The sequence below is a fragment of the Malaclemys terrapin genome, chromosome 10 (assembly GCF_027887155.1).
Source record: "Malaclemys terrapin pileata isolate rMalTer1 chromosome 10, rMalTer1.hap1, whole genome shotgun sequence".
NCBI classification, from domain to species: domain Eukaryota; kingdom Metazoa; phylum Chordata; order Testudines; family Emydidae; genus Malaclemys; species Malaclemys terrapin.
Window position 1 is genome coordinate 45515706 of NC_071514.1, and position 20955 is coordinate 45536660.

The 20955-nt window shown below is 44.9% G+C and overlaps 1 protein-coding gene across 1 annotated transcript in view; it reads left to right on the forward strand.

The window, feature by feature from the left end:
- REC114 (REC114 meiotic recombination protein) overlaps window positions 1-20955 on the forward strand; it is a 114359-nt gene that overhangs the window by 65876 nt on the left and 27528 nt on the right. The window contains exon 4 of the mRNA XM_054042456.1: window positions 14534-14746. Within this exon, the coding sequence (XP_053898431.1) occupies window positions 14534-14746 (213 nt within the window). The remainder of the gene's footprint in view (window positions 1-14533; window positions 14747-20955) is intronic.

The window sequence follows — 20955 nt, forward strand, 5'->3', positions numbered from 1 at the left end:
TGCACAAGGTGAGTAACCACTTCTTCCTCTTACCTTGCTGTGGCATCAGAAAATGTATTTACTTTTTTCCTCAGCTATGAAGAGCTTATAGATCTTAGCTGATTTTAAATCCATGAATGATAATGACCCACATAGATTCATAGATTCTAGGACTGGAAGGGACCTCAAGAGGTCATCGAGTCCAGTCCCCTGCCCTCATGGCAGGACCAAATACTGTCTAGACCATCCCTGATAGACATTTATCTAACCTACTCTTAAACATCTCCAGAGATGGAAATTCCAAAACCTCCATAGGCAGTTTATTCCAGTGTTTAACCACCCTGACAGTTAGGAACTTTTTCCTAATGTCCAACCTAAACCTCCCTTGCTGCAGTTTAAGCCCATTGCTTCTTGTTCTATCCTTAGAGGCTAAGATGAACAAGTTTTCTCCCTCCTCCTTATGACACCCTTTTAGATACCTGAAAACTGCTATCATGTCCCCTCTGTCTTCTCTTTTCCAAACTAAACAAACCCAATTCTTTCAGCCTTCCTTCATAGGTCATGTTCTCTAGACCTTTAATCATTCTTGTTGCTCTTCTCTGGACCCTAACCAGCACATGTGATTGTCAGATCTCATAACTGAACCTGGGTTGGCATGTAGATGGGAGACCTACTGAAGGAAAATGTCCATGTGCAGTAGTAAGTAGTGTTGGTGAATCAATAGATTATCATTTTCCCAATGAGTCAGTACTGAATCAGCACCCCAGCATAGTGTTAAAAGGGCACTATGCTGCACCTTTCAGTTAAGACAGATCAAATCAAAGTTTTGACAGCTTGTGTTTACATGGAACACAAGGATACATTTCAGAAGAGGAGGAATATTAACACCAGTGTCTTGGGTGAATTCAATCTGCATAGCCATATTCAGTTTACCTAAATTCCACCTACACTACACAATAGGATGTGGTGGTTTTGGTATGTCCTGTTAAACAGTTGCCCTATTTCACACCAGAAATGGCTTGATTTTACTGGTGGAGAAGATATTCCTGTGCATAGTTGGTATATTAAATTTCAGGCCTGTCTTGCCACTTTGGTAAAGCAAAAACATTGAAGTTCCTTCAAAATATTGAGAGACAGAGAGAGAGAAGCAGGAGCCCTTTGAATATGGGAAAGCTGCTTATTTCTTTTAAAAAAAACAGGACTTATTTCTCAGTAAACAGAGAAACTAATTGTCATGTACTAAAATTGCTTTTCCTTTGTTATACTCCTTGCTTTTTATTTTGTTGACTTTTTTTTATTTACTACTAAGAACATTTCATTTATTTTGCTACTTCTCTTTTCTCCTGTTCTCTATGTTCCCAGTTACCTGCTTCACCGCTGTACAGAGCCTAAAGAATGATCCTCATCAAAGAAACATTGAGATTAATGACTGGGATTGTGTACTTTAGAAAAGATTTATGAAAACCAATCTGTTGACATTCACTCAGTTGATAATATTGCATTTCTAGTGAAATGTACTCATTTTTAATCAAATATTCTGTTTTTAAACAATGCCTTGCAAACTGTCAAGATAGTTCAGAAACCCACTCTGCTACAGTTTTAATTGAGAAATTTAGTTTGGAAACATCTTGATTTAGATGAGTAGCACATTTAAGAAAATCAGAACTGAAGTCAGACAGAATTTTTTGCTCCACAGCTATATTTTTCTTTAAAGGATATTTCCTCAGGTCCTCAGTTATATAACCATTCCGTGTGAAATTCCCATTTATGGTAGTAGAAAATCTGGGTAGCAGTTGTGCAATTAGGGGCTCAGAAGGCTCTGTTGTCTTATAGAGAGGAAGGGCCCTGGACTGGGAATTGAAAGACTGGCTTGGTTGCTAACTGTGTGACTTAAGGCAAATCATCAAAACCTTCTGTAACTCACTCATCATATCCCTAAAGTAATATTTATATCTTCCTTTGTAAATGTCTCTTGAGAGCTGTTTAATAAAGTTCCACATAATAGTATGTTAGTGGTTACAATTTACACCTTTGCACTAGAAATTCACTCTTTCATCATTTATTTTTGATTTTATCCTGTTTTATTTCAAACAATTGTGCTGTGTTTCTGGAGAGTTAAAGCCAGTGTATCTCCTTGTACTCCTGTGTAAGACTATAAAGAGTGGAGCAGCCGTGACCCACCCTCAGGGATTTCCCTATACCCCCCTGAATTTCCCTAATTCCCACCTCCCCCCAGTTTTGTGAACTAGTTACATGCAGTGTTGCCAATTTAGTGATTGTTTGGAAATCTGAATTGAAATTGAAACATTAATACATACTTTAAAAGCATATAAAGTGTAGGATAAAATACGTGTATCTGAAAAACTATAATAGACTTGAAATGTATGAACATAGACTAGCTTCCTTATACAGCTTTTGTTTTTATGACGATGTCAGTGCATTCATTTCGGTGATGTTGGCCAAATTATGATTGTTAGCAAAGTCTAAAGTCTAAATAAGCAAGAGATACCACACACTACAAACTGGAGGCCAATGTTAAGTGCATTGTCACTTGTTCATCCTGAAGTTGAACACTGGTTCCGAACAAGACCAGCAAATGCTCACAGTGGCGTAGCCAGCTTCTCAGTGCAGGGAGAGCAACCATAAAAAAGGCGCCTCCCCTTGGCTCCTCCTCTGGTCACGCTCCTCCTCTGGCCGCGCCCCCCCCCCCTTGGCCCTTCCGGCCACGCTGTGGCCATGTTGTGCCCCCCCTCGGAGGGGCTCGGGGGGGGCGGGTGCCGGGGAAGGGGTGGCAGGCGGGTGCTGCTCGCTTCTCCCGGGGACTGGGGGGAGCGGAGCAGTGGGGCGGGCAGCAGCTGGCGGGCAGATCCCCTCTCCCCGGCAGCTTCGTGGTTCCCTCGCCTGGGCAGCCCAGCAATTTTTTCAAAAGCGGAGCCTGCCGGGCCGCCGCTGGGCTCCTGCAGGCAAGGGGCAGGGCAGCACGGCCGGACTCTGGAGGAGCCATTTGGGGGGGGCGGTGGGCGCGGCCAGAGGAGCGAAGCGGCCGGGCTCCTCAGCCATCGTGCCCCACCCTCAGCACGGCCGCCTCCTGCGGCGGCTCGGCGGCCGAGCACTCCGCAGCTAGCGGGAAGCAGGAAGCTGCCGGGGAAAGGGGATCTGCCCGCCAGCTGCGGAGCACTCGGCCGCCGAGCCCTGAGCCGCCGCAGGTGGTGGCCGCGGTGGCGATCTTGGGGCCGCGCTGAGCGTGGGGCGTGATGGCCGAGGAGCCGGCCCCTTCACTCCTCTGGCTGCACCCACTGCCCCTTCCCCAATGGCTCCTCGGAGTCCGACCGTGCTGCCCCCCAACTTGCCTGCAGGACCCCAGCGGCGGCCCAGCAGGCGCCGCTTTTGAAAAATGTACTGAGGGGAAGTGGCTGCTTCCCCTGAACCCCCCTAGCTATGCTACTGAATGCTCACTATCTTTCTGCAAGAAACTCAGCTGACTGGCTCGAAGCATATGGTGCAACAGTGAAAGACTCAACAGTTGAAAAAGTGAAGACCTCTCTCATCACATTCAAAAAATTTGCATACATAGCGGATGAATGCACCAATGCAAATGGGCAAGCATTAAGTCATTGTGTACATTATCTTGATGTCAGTGGTAGGCCAGTAGATGCATTTCTAGATGTACAAGTTATAGAAGACACACCGGCTGCATCTGTGACAACCCACATCTTAGAAGCGTTAAATGCTTGTCAATTGGACCCCAAACAGATGGCTGCTTGTGCATTTGATGAAGCTGCAAACTTCTCTGGAAGACATGGTGGAGTACAAGCTTTGCTCAGAGAAAAGTGTAACCCTAATCTCTCCTATACACACTGCAGAGGCCATCTACTCCAACTAGCGCTAGTACAAGCTGCAGACTCTTCAAAAGACATTTAAAAAGCTATAAATTTAATGTCTTCATTATATTCTTTTTTCAGCAAGAATCCAAAAAGACTGAATATCTTGGAAAATATAGAAGATACACTGGGACTGAAGTTCAAATTAGTCCAACCTGGGAAAACCCGCTGGCTTTCTCATGAGCGATCCTTGGCTGTTGTCTTAAAATTACTCCAGCCATTATTACTGGCTTTGGAAAGTATTTACCAAGATGGGATGGATCTAAGTAGTGAGGCTGATGGATTACTTTTGCTACTACGTTCAGAGAAGACTATTGCCATTCTCTCTCTTGTAAGTCTACTGTTGAAACCACTTGGGTCATTAAACAGTGCCATCCAGGCATCTGCTACAACAGTAGTAGATCTTTGTCCAGCAATAGAAGCTACATTTGGATCAATCAGAGATCTATCCATTGAAAAAGTACTGGAAGAAGCAAAGACTTCAGTCCAGAAGTTGACTAATGAAGGCATGTATATTGAATCCTTAAGTGAAGAAGACAAGAAGTGTTTGTTAAGACAACTGAAAAAGTACACAGACATGATTCTTTAAAATCTACAACAGCGACTTCTAGATTCTACTCAACCTCTGCATAGGTTTTACAGATGCCTGTCCTATAAAACACCAACAGTTGAGTGGATTGAGGCACTACCAGCAATGGGGCTGCCATGTGATTAAGACAGACTAGAGAATTTGAACACAGAGTGTAATATCATACGACAAATGAATGAAGATTTGACTTCAACTTCTTTTTTATCATCACTAGTGGCTCAACCCGATCTTTGTGTTCTGTTTCCTGGGATGAAAGAAGTAGGAATTCATCTCTTGCTACTCCCAGTTACAACAACTAAGTTGAGCGTTTTTTCATCATTGAATAGAATTTTGTGTTCTGAAAGAAGTCGCCTTCTGCCTGATCATGTGAATGAACTAATGAGCATATCAATTGAAGGAATGGAAGTACTGGACACATGAGAAGCCTCTAAAGATGAACGTGTTGCATTCAAGAAGTTCATTAACAGAGTTGTGCAAAATTATAACAAGGAAACAAGAAGGATGTAGATGTCGTGCTTCATAGAATGCTTGAGTAGCCAACTTTAATTTGTGTGATGATTTCAAAACATACGTTAAATCTAATAACATGGTCATGAAACAGTTATCAGTTTTTACTATGGTGCCATACAGCCCCCCCTTCACGGTCCCACCCCTCATCGGACCTGACCCCCCCCTGGAAATTCAAACACCCCCCTAATTTCAATTCCTGGGGCAAACACTGCCCACCCTCATTACTCTCCTTATCATCTGTAGCAACAAGATTAAATCTGGCAAAAGGGTAACCTACTACATTTCTCCTAGCCTCAAACTCATCTCTTAGAAATAGTTTGATGAAGAAATACTGGAGCCAGCCAAGGAGCTCTGGCAAAACTGAGTTATTCTCCACTTGTTTAAATAGAGGCTGGATAAGTGAGATCGGGTATCTCCAAAATTTTTTGAACATTTTTACTCCCACCAAATCCAGTATCATTGGTAGTTGCAACAGTGCAGGAAAACTCAAAACAAGGCATGCTCAAGGACTGGGTGGCCAAAAATCTAGACCTGTCTGAGTGCAAGGCCTCTTCTCTGCCTCACTGGAACTCTGTGTGGCAAACTACCAGCTGTTCAACAAATATAATTTGACATGGGACAGGGTGATGCCCTCCTCCTGCTGAAAGGGGCAAAGGATTCCAGGGAAGAGTTAAAGGAGACCATTAGAGAAGGCCAGATGGTGACCAGAATAGCCTTACCCATTTTGTTACCCTTTTTATTTATTGATATTTTGTAAATATAATGAAGGGAATCAAATAAGGATAAATGTTTTCATAATTTCAAAGGAAAAATGAGTAGCCTTATCAAATTCCACTAAATCTACAAAAAGGTACAGAAAAAGGGAAGTAAAAAGAGAAATGTTAGCAGTTCAAAGTCAAGATCAATTGCGTATACTGTTCCATGTGAGATAATGAAGAAAGAATTGTCCAAAACATCCTCCTTGGGATCTATAGCATCAGTCTAGAAGATACCATCAGAGATGCTTAGTTTTGCAGTTTTCAAACTCTGGATTTGTGTCTCCAGAGATAACATGCTTGTTAACAGCAAAAAATGTTTTTAAATAGATCAGTTTATAGAGGTGAGAAATAACAGATCTCAATCCTATTGTCCTTCTGCAAATTTGTGTACACAGAGTCAATCCCTTACCTCTCTCTAAAAGTGAAAAGTTTCAAAAAGTTCAATGAATAGAAGATTGTTGGGGGCGGAATAGATCTGGAAAAGGAGAAGTCTGGAGATAAATGTGAGAAGGGAGGGACAGGCAGTAGAAACAAAAGTGAAACTGTTTGAGCAGCATATTCCAGAAGTCTTGAGGTCTTTCTGAGTGTAGCCTTCATTGATTTGAGATCTACCATACCATTCTCTCACTAGAAGGGAAAACCTATAATGGCAGCAGGCCATAAAAGAGACCCAGTTGGGGAATAAGAGCCATTCAAGAAATATATGTTTGCTGATGATGTTTTAAAGAAAGTCACACCAGTGAACTGGTAGAAGTCACTTAAGCACTTGGATTCAGAGACTGTTAAAGTGATAATCTCACTTTTAACAGCAGTGCTTCTTCTGCCGATGTAGAAAGAATATATTCTTCCTTTGGGCTAATTCATTCGAAATTGAGAAATCATTTGGGATCTGAAAAAGCAGGAAAGCTTGTTTCTCTTTTCTAGATTCTGAACAAACGGGAAAATGAAAGTGAAGACAACTGAGTTAGCTGCAGAAGCCAATATTTTAAGTTTCTTATGCTGACCTAGCTGACATAGTCTATTTAATTTTTTTTTAAATATTTCATTTAACTATATTAGTTAAAAACAATTTTAACAAAAAACTGGTTTTAAAAAAACTTGAAAGTTTAACTAAATTCAAATGCTTGTTTTGTTAAAATATTGTATGTTTGTTGTTGAAGAAAAAAATCCAGAATACATAACATTGTTGTTTTAGTAAAATAAAACAATTTAACTGTCTGTCTGGTGATGTTCTTCTCCTAATACAGCATGGCAAAAAAAATCCTCCAAATATTAATGATTAGCCTCTTGAATTGGAGATAGTTCACCTCCCAGTGACTTCATAAATATCTGCTTCAATTACCTTTGGTAAATGAAATAACCAATCAATCATTCATTTTCTGATAAAACTGTAAAACTAATCTGAAAAGTTTTCAAAATAAATCACTTAAAATGTATAGTGTGTACTTTCTAAAAATGAAACCTACATCTATCTCTGAGTTGTGAAGAATATATATTAAGGTTACAACAACCCAAAGAAATGCACTTTTATGTAGAAATCCATGATTAAATTGAGTCTTCCTGACTAGTGATTTAAATCAATTTGATTTAAATGAAATCCCCCCTGATATCATCTTAATTTAAATGAGCTTCTTTTTGGACTAATTGTGTTCAAAGGACTACTTTGGTATCTTTTTAGTTTAAAAAAATTAAAAATGGCCCATAAGTTCCAGTTTTGTCAAAAAGAACACAGTATTTTGAAAGCCTATAGCAAGAATGAATTTTGGGCAGAGGGCCAGTAATTTCCTTCTTGATTTTGAATAGTAATTGATATTAACAATTTTTTTTATCTAAAATTTATATATGGCCCTTTTTCCCAACTGCATTCATAACAGATTAACAGTCCCGTGATATTCTAGCTCATGTAGCTGAATCAGACAATGATTTAAGTGGGGCAGATTTAAGGGTTATACAGACCATTTTTAGAACATGCAGTAAAAGGCAAAATTTGGTAAGAGAATTCAGCAAATAGGAATTTTTTTCAAATAACTCCCCATTCCAACAATTCTAGACGCTAATGATATATTTTTTTAAAGTTTTCCTTGTTTTACATATGCAAAAGCATTATTTTTATTTAAATTCCTGCTAGATATTGAATACCCTTCACTGTTTCACTAATCTTGTTGCCTAGATTGTTCACATTTTCCCAACATTTAGGGTGACATTCTGGCACCATTGAAGTCCATGGCAAAACACCTACAGATTTCAATATGACCATTATTTTATTCTTAAAGTTTTTTGTTCCAGGTCTAATCTTTAATAAGACCAGATCAAATTTTAAAAGAATCCTCCCTCTAAAAAGCAAAAACCTGCAAATTAAAGCATATCTAAGGCAAAAGATCTAAGGAGGAAATACTGTCAAGACTATTAGCTAGTTTTCAGTAACCCAAATAATTGAGACGGCTCTATTTCAAAGCTTTCGTGTACAGAAGCTGATTTCCAAGATTTTCCTTTTGTTTCCCATCTCCAGTTGTGTATTGAAGTTTTTACTTTAAGGTTTGGCATTGTTATGTATCTTGGCTATTATTTTTACCCTTTCAGCTTACAAAAAAGAGAGGATAGAGGTATTGCTGAAACTAAAATCCATTAATTTTGTGCTACACTTCAGTGAGTTTTACACAGAGATCCAGAAGTTGGATATGTTGACAAGTTTAGTAAAATATCCTTTTAAAAAAAAAATCAGAAGAAAAAGTCCTCTAAAATTTAGATTAGGCATTCACATCTTGATTATATCTTCCTCTGTTTGGAAAGCACATAGCACATTTCAGACACTAAAACAGGGGGCAGCAACCTTTCAGAAGCGATGTTCTGAGTCTTCATTTATTCACTCTAATTTAAGGTTTTGCGTGCCAGTAATACATTTTAACATTCTTAGAAGGTCTCTTTCTATAAGTCTATAATATATAACTAAACTATTGTTGTATGTAAAGTAAATAAAGGTTTTTAAATGTTTAAGAAGCTTCATTTAAAATTAAATTAAAATGCAGAGCCCCCTGGACCGGTGGCCAGGACCTGGGCATTGTGCGTGCCTCTGAAAATCAGCTCACGTGCTGCCTTTGGCACGCGTGCCATAGGTTGCCTACCCCTGTACTAAATCAATAATGGTGTTTTTCTTGAATGAAAGATAATAGCAAATACTTTTTTAAAGAAGAATAACACTATAAAAATGTAAAGAAAATTAAAACCAAGCAGAGGGATATCTAATCCTAGCTCCTCTGAAAGTTTGTTTTATTTCTCAAAGCCATTTTAGCTCTTTTGACTGTCACTATAGTGGGCTATTATCTTCATCTCTTCTTCCAGAGAAAAATTATTTTAAACCATGTTGTTTCTAAACAAATCATTTCAGTATATGAAGTGGAGTGTTGCTTATTAACTATATCCTGGGCTAATAAACACTTCAGACCAGGGGTGGCAGAAGCTTCCTAACCCTGGGGGGAGCCCCCCAACAGCACCCAAACCATGGCCCCGCTCCCCTTCCTTGTCTCTCACCCCCTGTGCTTACGGACAGTAAAAAGTGGGAAGACCATGGCTCCCCGGCCCTCCCCCTGTTCCGGCACCTCTGCTTCAGACTACAAGTTTGTTTATCCAAGGATAGGATTGATACCTCATAAATAGGAAGTGCCCTCAAGTTATATAAATATTTACATGATTGATAGTGAAGGAAACTTTAAAACACTGTAAGCAAACAGAATTATGAATAATCTTGTATTGTGATTCATATTACAGCTTCTTACTTACTCAAGGCACAAAACTCTTCTGGTTGTCAACTATCCCCCAAAATTATATAGTCAGTCAGTTACCTCCATATATAAAAGTATTCTTTTATAAAAATCATCACTCAGTGTGTACTTTAAGATAGTTGTAGGAAGCAATATTCCTTAATATACTTTATTTTCACCGAAATTCTATTGGTGACTAAGCACAATATATATGATCGGACTATTTAAAAATCCTTACAGGGTACACTCTGCACTTGAATAGCACACAGCTATGCATCGGAGTTTATGCTCACATCCATTTATATATGCTCCTTAGCTAGATCGTTGCTGCCTTCCTCCTACATAAAGAAAATAAATGTCTACAACAAAAATAAATCAATGATGAACAGCAATTCAATGATTAGCACAAATGTTTTAGCTTTTGTGTAATTCAGATCCACATATACACAGCGAGGGAACAATAGCTCATCAGAGCTGGAGTGTATTTAAAAATTTTACAGTGCCCCCAAAAGACCCTATAGATATTATTTGTCTCTTGTGAAAATCTCCCAGAATGAGTTCAAATTAAAATGTAATTTCTGATTTTGTCCCATATAGGTAAATTCTCCTATTAAAAATATGCCTTGCATCTCCATGTGTTACTTCTGAACTGTGAGAAGTTGATCAAATTGCCATATCAGCTCAATAAACTAGAAGAAAAATCCCACAAGCTTCTCATGGTACAATGGATAAAGAGAAAGTTAAAAATCGGAACCATCACTTTGACATTTTTCCATTTAAAAAGCATTAGAACAGGGTTATTTATTTGCAGTGCCTTTAAAACACATTATATAATAGCTGTGCCTGTAATAATATGGCAGATTGTACTACTGCGATGAGTTGCTTCATCTTTACTAGTCAGAGACTTGGAAGTTAAATGTGAAGTCCTCTAAATTTATGTAGATCACTGAACAGTTTACTGATCCGGTCATAAAAGAAAAAATAGGATAAATATAATATTGGCTTAGTGATGTGGAGCTCTATTCAGAAACACCCAGGATCAACTAAGCATTGTCCATCTAAATGAGACTTGTTCATGTTTGGTGTCGTAAGCCCATTTTCTGTTTTAAAATGTCAAGAGCAGCATAAAAGTCTGAATAATTTGCACATCACAAGCTTTTGCATCCTGCATACTGTTAAGCATATAAATCAGCCCTTACAGCATGTTTCAGAGTAGCAGCCGTGTTAGTCTGTATCCGCAAAAAGAACAGGAGTACTTGTGGCACCTTAGAGACTAACAAATTTATTAGAGCATAAACTGACAGGTGACAGCCTTCAGCCCCCAACTAAAACCTCTCCAGCGCATCATCAGAGATCTACAACCTATCCTGAAAGATGATCCTTTACTCTCACAGATCTTGGGAGACAGACCTGTCCTCGCTTACAGACAACCCCCCAACCTAAAGCAAATACTCACCAGCAACCACACATCACTGAACAAAACCACTGACCCAGGAACCTATCCTTGTAACAAAGCCCGATGCCAACTCTGTCCACATATCTATTCAAGTGACATCATCATAGGACCTAATCACATCAGCCATACCATCAGGGGCTCGTTCACCTGCACATCTACCAATGTGATATATGCCATCATGTGCCAGCAATGCCCCTCTGCCATGTACATTGGCCAAACCAGACAGTCTCTACACAAAAGAATTAATGGACACAAATTTGACATCGGGAATCATAATACTCAAAAATCAGTGGGAGAACACTTTAACCTGTCTGGCCATTCAATGACAGACCTGCGGGTGGCTATCTTACAACAGAAAAACTTCAAAAACAGACTCCAACGAGAGACTGCTGAGCTGGAATTGATATGCAAACTAGATACAATCAACTCAGGATTGAATAAGGACTGGGAATGGCTGAGCCATTACAAACATTAAATCTATCTCCCCTTGTAAGTATTCTCACACTTCTTATCAAACTGTCTGTACTGGGCTATCTTGATTATCACTTCAAAAGTTTTTTTTCTCTTACTTAATTGGCCTCTCAGAGTTGGTAAGACAACTCCCACCTGTTCATGCTCTCTGTATGTGTGTATATATATCTCCTCAATATATGTTTCACTCTATATGCATCCGAAGAAGTGGGCTGTAATCCACGAAAGCTTATGCTCTAATAAATTTGTTAGTCTTTAAGGTGCCACAAGTACTCCTTTCCTTACAGCATGCACGCTCACGTGAAAGACATGCATGACAGATACTTGAATCCTTTTTTGGCCTGCATTTTCAAAGTAATTTACAGAATTATATCTAGTAGTTACAGTTTCCAGTCTTTTGTGTGATGTGACTTCTATCAAGGCGGATGCCATCAAACTCACCTTGGAAATTATACAGCATCCATCTGGTGAGGGGTTTTTATAAGATATTGTTTCAGTATTTCAAAACAAGTTCTCCATTCATTATATAATTAAAAGGTAACATTATGTGAGACTCTGTTACCATTGTATGCATTGTTGGCTATTCCATGAGTGCAAAGTGATCCAGAACCTCATGGAACTGAGGGCATTGTTTATGCGGGAGTGGATTGAGTGAGACTGGTTTTCACTAATAAGTGCTTCCAAAGACAGTTTCAAAAAGTGATTATAATAGCCTTTCATTTAAGGAGCATCTTTCATCGTGAAGAATCCCAATATGCTTTGTAAGATCTAGCACACAGGTTCTCAAACTGGGGGTTGGGACCCCTCAGGGGGTCATGAGGTTATTACATGGGAGGTCGTGAGCGGTCAGCCTCCACCCCCAAACCCTGCTTTGCCTCCAGCATTTATAATGGTGTTAAATATATTTAAAAGTGTTTTAATTTATAAGGGGCTTGCTATGTGAAAGGGGTCACCAGTACAAAAGTTTGAGAACCACTGCTCTCATGGTCCCTCATACTCTAGTAGAGTGGATTTCTAATAAGGCCTCACTACTGGCAGACTGCAAGTAACAGTCTTATAGGGGAGAGCTCCAGCCCCTTGTGTGGGGTGAGGCACAACACTCCTTAGCCCACAGACACCTGGCTGGGGAAGACAGTAATTAACAGCCTATAATTAGCCATCTGTGAGGGAGCTCTGGCCCTCTGGGCAAGGCAGAACCACAAACAGTCTTAAGCCCTCAGCCACCTGGCTGGGGCAGACAACACATAGGGCCTTCTGGCCTAGGAGTTAATAGGCCGCTACCCAAGGGGTGGGGGCTGACAGCAGGGGGTAGGGGAACCCAGGCCCACCTAACTTCACCAGGTTCCAGCCCAGGGCTTAACAGTGGCTGAGTGCTTCACCACTGGGTCAGTGGGGAATCCAGACAACACACTGACTCATACTCCAGCAGCAGAACTGGACTAGAGTCTGGTCCCCCTGGACTATTTCCTACCACAGTCTGGGTGTAGGGTACCATGGTCCAAACATCCCCTGTCTCCTCAGGGTATTCAGTTACTGGTAGCTCTGGCAGCTCCTTGGGGTCCTCATCTGCCTCCCTTGATGGCAAGGTGGCAGGGCTAGGCTAGGCTCTTGTAGGGGCATTTGCTCCCTAGAAGAGACCTCCACTCTCCTGTGGCTCAGCAGCAACTGAAGTCCAGGACTCTCCTTTTCTATTTCCTGTCCTGCCCTGGTACTTCCAGTGAGCAGGGGTGGGGTAGATTTGGCTCTGCCCACGCAGGGAGGGAGGTCACTCTGTCTCACTACATAAACTTAAACAGCAGTACAAATTATACTCAGAGCATTTTCTCCACCACTGAAGTGCAGCTAACTCTGGGGTAGAAGGCAACAACTGCTTAACTATGCATATTCACACTAAACTGTGGGTTCAGGAGGGTCTGAAATGAAGAATAACTTAATAAATTGAAACTGTAAGGAAAATTTAGGAATGGAAAATGTAATTACCATGTAATAATAATACCAGAGTCAGAATTTGGCCTGGATTCCATGGCTAATACCTCTGCTCTTCTCTGTAGTGCTGTTGGTTTTTTAGTGGCAAAAAGTGGTCAGAACTTGGTTTGTATCCTCTAAAAGATTCTACATTCCTTCTGTCATTATTAAACCAATGTCCCAGAGAGGGCCCTTAATTGGACCCTGGGACATTAGTTTAATAATGACAGAAGGAATGTGCTTCTTACTTCCCCAGAAATACTTGCAGCAGCCTGCTTTATCTTTTGGCAATCTCTGATTCAAGTAATTGCCCAAGCCTCACCAGGCTTAGATGGTGAGAGTTCTGATTAGTCTTTGGTGGTCTGGCTGCAGGCGGAGTGTTACTTGTCAGGAAATCACATTTGCAGCCGTGGATGCTAGTAGTTAAACATTCATGGCCTTTATGTTAGCCAGTGTTGCATTAGAAATGCAGTGAACCATCAACTTTCCAAAAATTTTAAAGCGATAAATTGAAGTTGAATATGCCTTAATATTTCAGCATCAACTTATGGCAGACTGAAAATTCTCCCTTTAAGATGCAGATAAATAGTGGAATGTGCAAAAGTAAAAGCTTCTTGCTTACATTTCCTGGTTCCATATTTGCACTGGAAAAACAGCTTTGACTATTTGATAAAATGTTTCTGGTGTAGCTCCTTTGGAGTAAATGAAGATGAAATTAATAGGCAGCAGTTTAAAACAAACAAAAGGAAGCATTTATTCACACAATGCACAGTCAACCTGTGGAATTCTTTGCCAATCAGTGGTTATTAGCCAGCATGGGCAGGGATGGTGTCCCTAGCCTCTGTTTGCTGGGAGGTGGGAATGGGTGACGGGATGGATCACTTGATGATTATCTGTTCTGTTCATTCCCTCTGGGCACCTGGCATTGGTCACTGTTGGAAGACAGGACACTGGGCTAGATGGACCTTTGGTCTGACCCAATATGGCCGTTCTTATGTTCTTATACAGCAAGGAGAAAGTTAACCAACCTTGTGTTTATAGTTGGTGCAGTGATCCAGTAACTATCACTATTTTGTTTTGGCTACAATAAATACAAATTTAATTAAAAATAAAATTGTTTGGTGAGATGCACACTCAAATTAATTTCTCTTTTTGGCTTTAAACAGAATGAATGCCGCATGTTTCGTATTCAGTTTGGTGGAGATTCAAAAGAGCAGGCGCTGGAACACTGCTATAATTGTGTGCAGAAACTTAAAGACTATGTAACAGTTCAGGTAACAGATGAACAAAACCAAGAGCTGCATCAAGGTCATAGTCAGCTGGCTAACAGTGAAAGTCAAGTGAAGGACTTTGAACAAAATACATCGATGCTGCATGGAGTAAGCTGGCAGAGTGTATGTGTGTGAAACTAAGAAAAATAATGGTTGCCTTCTTTAAGTGCCATGTCCATACTCCTTTAGGCCAGTGGTTTTCAACCTTTTTTCATTTGAGGACCCCTACAAATTTCAAATGGAGGTGCGAACCCCTTTGGAAATCTTAGACAGATGTCCGTGGACCACAGGATGAAAACCACTGCTTTAGGTCCACAGCTTAGATGTGTAGTCTAATAAGAATATGGTCCTTGTGTGGTTGTTGGGTATGAGAGATCACTATTTTAATCCTGTTTCATAATACAAATTTTTGAAAAGAGGCATTTCATCTATGCATTTGTTCAGAAACAAAACTATGCTAGCTGCTAATGTAGTATCTAATTGACAAGCAGACCGGTATCAAGATAAATCCTTTATTATGAACAAGAACTACGTGTAGCAATGAGGTAACAAACTTCCTACTACTCTGTGTAGCTTCAGACTGTGACTCCCGTATCCTGGGCTTCTTTGTTTCTGCCCAGCAGGAAGTATGTCATATGACACTTTTTGATACTGTGTCACATGACCTTCTCATAAACAAACTAGGGAAATATAGCCTAGATAAACCTACTATAAGGTGGGTGCACTACTGGTTGGGAAAGCATTCTCAGAGTAGTTATTAATGGTTCTGTAGCAAGGCGGTGTGGTCCCCTGCCCCCCTCTCCTCCCGAGAGGGACAAGCCCCTCTGGACACCAAAGTGTCAGTGTGTTGTGGCCAGGATCCCCACTGACTCAGTTGCAGGCCTTCTACCGCTGCTAGGGCCCTGGGCTAGGACGCCTGCGTCCCCCCTGCACCCAACTTGGGTCCCCCAGGGACCCCAACTTGTGGGTGGCAGTCTCCCCCTCTCCCAGGCCCCTCTGAGCCAAGAGCCTGGGCTTGTTTACCTGCCTTTCCTCAGCCCCTGCCTGAGGGCCTGAGCCATTGACTCTCTGCTGCCCCACTTTGACCCAGGACCGGGGTCTGCAAATTACATAAACTATTGCTCAGCTCCTGACTGAGGACCTGAGCCCTTGACTCGCTATTCCTGTCGACCATGGGCGGGCACAAATAACTGTCAGTGTTTGCCTTTATTGCTGCCGCGGTGAGAGACTCCCACAGCCAGGCTTATTCCCGTCAACAACTGGAAGGAAGTAGCGAGGCAGTGTGGTCCCCTGCCGCCCCGGAGAGGGACGAGCCCCGGCCAAACCCCTCTACACATGGTGGAGAATGCGGGCAGTGGTCCCCCAATCCCTGTGAGTAGGGAGTCTTAGGAGGAATGTGCCCAGGACGACCATGGATATGGATCAGCTCATTAAGTTCCTGGCTGAGAGCCAGCAGCAGGCAGCCCAGCTTCAACAGCAGCAAGTGGCAGCCCAGCTCCAACAGGAGCAGCAGCTGGTCCAACAGTTAGGGGCACAGCAGCAACAGCTGATTTTGGAGCTGGGACGCCAGCACCTGGATCACCAGCGACAATGCCTGCAGCAGTTGGCAACTCTGCTCCCCCGTCCTGCGGAACCCCAGCTGGGAGATGCTGTTGGGCCGTCCAGCATAGCCCCGCCGATTTGGCTGACCAAGATGAGCCCCAACAATGATCCTGAGGCCTTCCTCGTGACCTTTGAGAGGGTGGCATTAGTCGTGGGGTGGGTCCGAGATCAATGGGCCACCCTCCTGGCCCCATATCTGACCGGGTCAGCCCAAACAGTGTACCGTGGGCTATCAACGGAGGAGGCACGGGACTACACCCGGGAAAAGGCGACGATCCTAGATGCCTTGGATGTCAGCCTGAAAACCTTCCAGCAACGGTTCCAGAGTCTGACCTTCCCTGCGGGTGCCTGACCTCGGTTGGTGGCCCAGGAACTGAGGCAGGCATGCAAGCAGTGGCTATAGCCCGAGAGGCGAACCCCAGACGAGCTCACTGAGCAAGTTATTATGGAACAATTCATCAACATCCTCCTGCAAGGAAGGGTCTGGGTGCTCTGCCATCAGCCTGCTATGCTGGCCGCCACCGTCACTCTGATGGAGGATTTCCTCATGGCTGAAGCCTGGAGGGGACCGGCGATTCAAGCCCACCCACCAGGGCCTGAGTGCCCTAACCTAGAGAAGAAGGGGAACGCCCGGACCGAACTGCAAAACTCTTCACGGGGCAAGGAGTCCTGGTATAGATGACCTGAGGTGCCAGTTTGACAAGCCCAGCGACCCTTGAGCCAGGGATTAGGGGGACCAATTGAAGCACCCCCAGGGACCCCATGGGAACGTCCGCCCAGCCTGGGCGTCCAGAGCTCTGGACCCTGTTTCTACTGCGGGAAATACGGACACCTGCAATGTGACTGCACTGAGATGGACTGCAGCTTCGGTCACACGTGCACGGGAGAAACCTGCGCCCAACGGCAGCACCCCACCCAGATTACGGTGCCAGTAGTCATTGGGGATTGCCTGACCCTGGCCCTGGCCCTTACTGATTCAGGCTGCGGCCAGATGCTAATCCGCCAAAGCTTAGGCTGACCCGCACCTGAGGATGATTCATCTGCAATGCATCCATGGTGATGTCCGGCCCTACCCCAGTGCCCAAGTCCGGCTAACCATGGACAGGGTCATGTGGTTGATGGTGGTCAGCCTGGATTCTCAGCTAGCCTACCCAATGATCCTGGGTCGTGATTGGCCCGAGTTCCCAGAGGTCCTTCGCTGGAGTGCTGAGAAAGGTCCTGAGGTCACCCCAGTGTTGGAAGGGGGCTGCCCCGAGACCCACTCCGAGGAGGGGGAGGAACCAGACCCCAACGGACAGGGAGGAGAACCTGAGGACTCCCCACCGGGGCCCGCCATCGAACCCATGCTTAACACTGACTTTTGTCGGGACCAAAGGGAGGACCCCACCCTCAGTCAAGCATATCAATGGGCCGTCAATGGGACCCTGATCGATCAGTCCTGGGCAAAGCAGTGGGCCCATTTCGAGTTGCGCCGTGACCATCTCTATTGGGTGGAATGAGATCCCCACACCGGAGAGCTCCAGACCCAACTTCTCATGCCTCGATGTTACTGATGAGCTGTAATGAAACTCGCCCACAGCATCCCGGCTGCAGGGCACTTGGGCCATGAAAAGACCCTCGCCCAAATTCTGACGCAGTTCTTCTGGCCCGGTGTACACCAGAAGGTGAGGAACTATTGTAGTTCCTGTCCAGAATGTCAGTAGCTGCTCCCTCACGGACGCCCAAGGCCCTGTTGATTCCCATGCCCATTGTAGAAACGCCGTTCGAGCAAGTTGGCATGGACTTGGTGGGCCCCCTTCCGAAAAGTATTGCCAGTTTTCAGTACGTACTGGTCATCGTGGACTATGCCACCTGTTTCCCTGAAGCAGTATTGCTACAGAACATCACCGCCCAAACCATCACCGACAAGCGCGTGTAGGTCTTCACCCGCATGGGCCTGCCATGGGAAATCCTTACCAACCGGGGCAGCAACTTCACCTCACGGCTGCTGTGGCAGGTGTGCAACCTCCTGGGGATTAAGCAGCTGTGCACCTCCGTCTACCACCTGCAAACGGATGGCTTGGTTGAACAGTTTAACCATTCCCTGAAGGACATGCTGTGCAAGTTTCCCCCAGATGACCTACACCGGTGGGATCAGCTACTCTCGCCCTTGCTTCTGGCCATCTGTGAGGTGCCCCACTCCTCCATGAAATTTTCCCCCTTTGAGCTATTGTATTGACGTCACCCGCAGGGGTTGCTGGACCTCATGTGTGAGACATGGGAGCAAGCCTGGTCACTGATCCAGTGCCTCCTGAAGTACATCCTCCAGCTTCAGGAACGCCTCGCTCAGGCAGGAGCCCTAGCTCGGGAAAACTTGAAGGCAGGAAGCTCAGGCCCAAGCCTATAACCAGGACACACAGATCCGCGACTTCAACCCGGGTTCTGCTCCTCCTGCCCTCGAGCGAGTCAAAGTTACTGGCCCATTGGCAAGGGCCCTCTGAGGTGGTCCGAAAGGCCGGGCCCGTCACCTATGAAATCAACCAACCGAACCGGCACAAGAAAACTCAACGATACCTGAAGCCTTGGTGGGCACGAGAGGGCCTATTAATTAACCCTTGCCCACCAGAGCCAGAGCTGGGCCCCTGTGCACCCCTGACAGAGGACCCTGTGGGCTCCAGCTCGGGAAAACACTTACCAAGGAGCAATATAAGCAGACCCAGTGCCTCCTGCAGGCATTCCCATGAACCTTCACAATCCAACCGGGCTACATGACCCTACTCCATCATACCATTCAGATGGAGCCTGGGGTGGTGATCTGGGAACCGACCAGGCCCTTGCCTCACCACATTTGGCAAGTCGTCAAGAAGGAAGTACAGGCTACGCTAGACCTGGGAGTCATCGAACCATCGCAAAGCGAATGGCGCAGCCCAGTAGTGCTGGTACCCAAGCCCGATGGAACACAGCGCTTCAGTATCAACTTCTGATGTGTCAACGCCATTTCAAAATTCAATGCGTCTCCTATGCCCCATGTAGATGAACTGCTGGGCCGTTTAGGGGAGGCCCGCTTCTTCACCACCCTTGGTCTGAGCAAAGGTTACTGGCAGATGCCCCTCGACCCCGACTCCAGGGAAAAGACTGCATTTGCCACCACCACAGGCCTGTATCAATTTACTCGGATACCCTTCGGCATCCATGGGGCACCGGCAACGTTTCAACAGCTGATGGACTGCATCCTCCGACCCCACCGAGACTACGCTGCAGCATATCTGGGTGATGTGGTTGTTTACAGCTGCCATTGGGAGGACCACCTAGAGAGGGTAGCTGCGGTCCTGCGGGCAGCTGGGTTGACAGCCAATCCAAAAAAATGCCGCCTTGGATGGCAAGAGACCACGAATCTTGGGTACATCATGGGGAGAGGACAAGTGAAGCCCCTTATGGGAAAGGTTCAGGCCCTGGCAGCCTGCCCGTTGCCCATCACGAAGCACCAAGTGCGCCAGTTCCTGGGACTTGCCGGCTACTATCAGCATTTTATTCCCTGATTGTGTCCAAGGACAGCCCCCAGTGTCTGGTTTGGACCCCAGAGTGCGAAGACATCTTTCAGACACTCAAAGAGAGTCCCTGCCACAAACCTGTTCTATATAGCCCAGACTTTGACCAGGAGTTCATCCTCCAAACGGACGCCTTGGAGGTAGGACTTGGGCCATCCTGTCCAAGGAGATCGATGGAGAACAACACCTGGTCATGTATATTAGCTGGAAATTGTTTCCTTGGGAGAAGAACTACGCGGTGGTAGAGAAGGAGGCCCTTGCGGTGAAATGGGCTTGTGATGCCCTGTGTTACTACCTCCTCAGGGGCCCATTCACGTTGGTCACCGACCATGCCTCACTCCAATGGCTGGCCAAAATGAAAAATAATAATGCAAGAATAATGCAATGGTACCTGGCAGTACAGCCCTATGCTTTTACTGTTTGCCATAGAGTAGGTAAAGACCATGCGAATGCAGACTTTCTGTCCCGGCTGGGAGGTATGGAAGGGTCTGGCCCTGCAAGCGGGAGCCAGACTTGATGGGGATATGTGTGTGTAGTGAGGCAGTGTGGTCCCCCACCGCCCCAGAGAGGGACGGGCCCCTCCAGACACCAAAGTGGGCGAGCCAGCGAGTCCTGCACCCGCCCCTCAGAGGTCAAGGCAAAGGATGGGAAGTATAAAAGCCCAACCCCAGAGCTCACTGGAGGATCAGCCGCCAGAGAGGCCAGATGCCTGCTGCCTAGCTCTCAGTTGGGAGACCCCGCCAACCAGCAGCGGACCCGAAGACTGGCCTGCCCGACCAACGCTTAACGCTGACCAGAGCCCGGAGGAGCTGCCAAGTCTTGTCCCTCACCAGTTACCCAGAGGAGCTGCCAAGCCTACCCCTCGCCAGTTACCCTGAGGAGCCCATGGTACTTGACCCCCAAGAGGACTCCGTCCGGAACCAGATACCTCTAGAGGGGGAGTTAGGAAGTACCCCAGGGGCAGCCGACCCAAGTCTGGCTGTAGCACTGCCAGAGCCTATGTCAGTGTGTTGTGGCCAGGATCCCCACTGACTCAACAGCAGGCCTTCTGCCGCTGTTAGGGCCCCAGGCTGGGACGCAGTGGAGTGGGTGGGCCTGCATCCCCCACTGCCACCCAACTGGGGGGTGGCAGTCTCCCCCTCTCCCAGGCCCCTCTGAGCCAAGAGCCTGGGTTTGTTGTTTACCTGC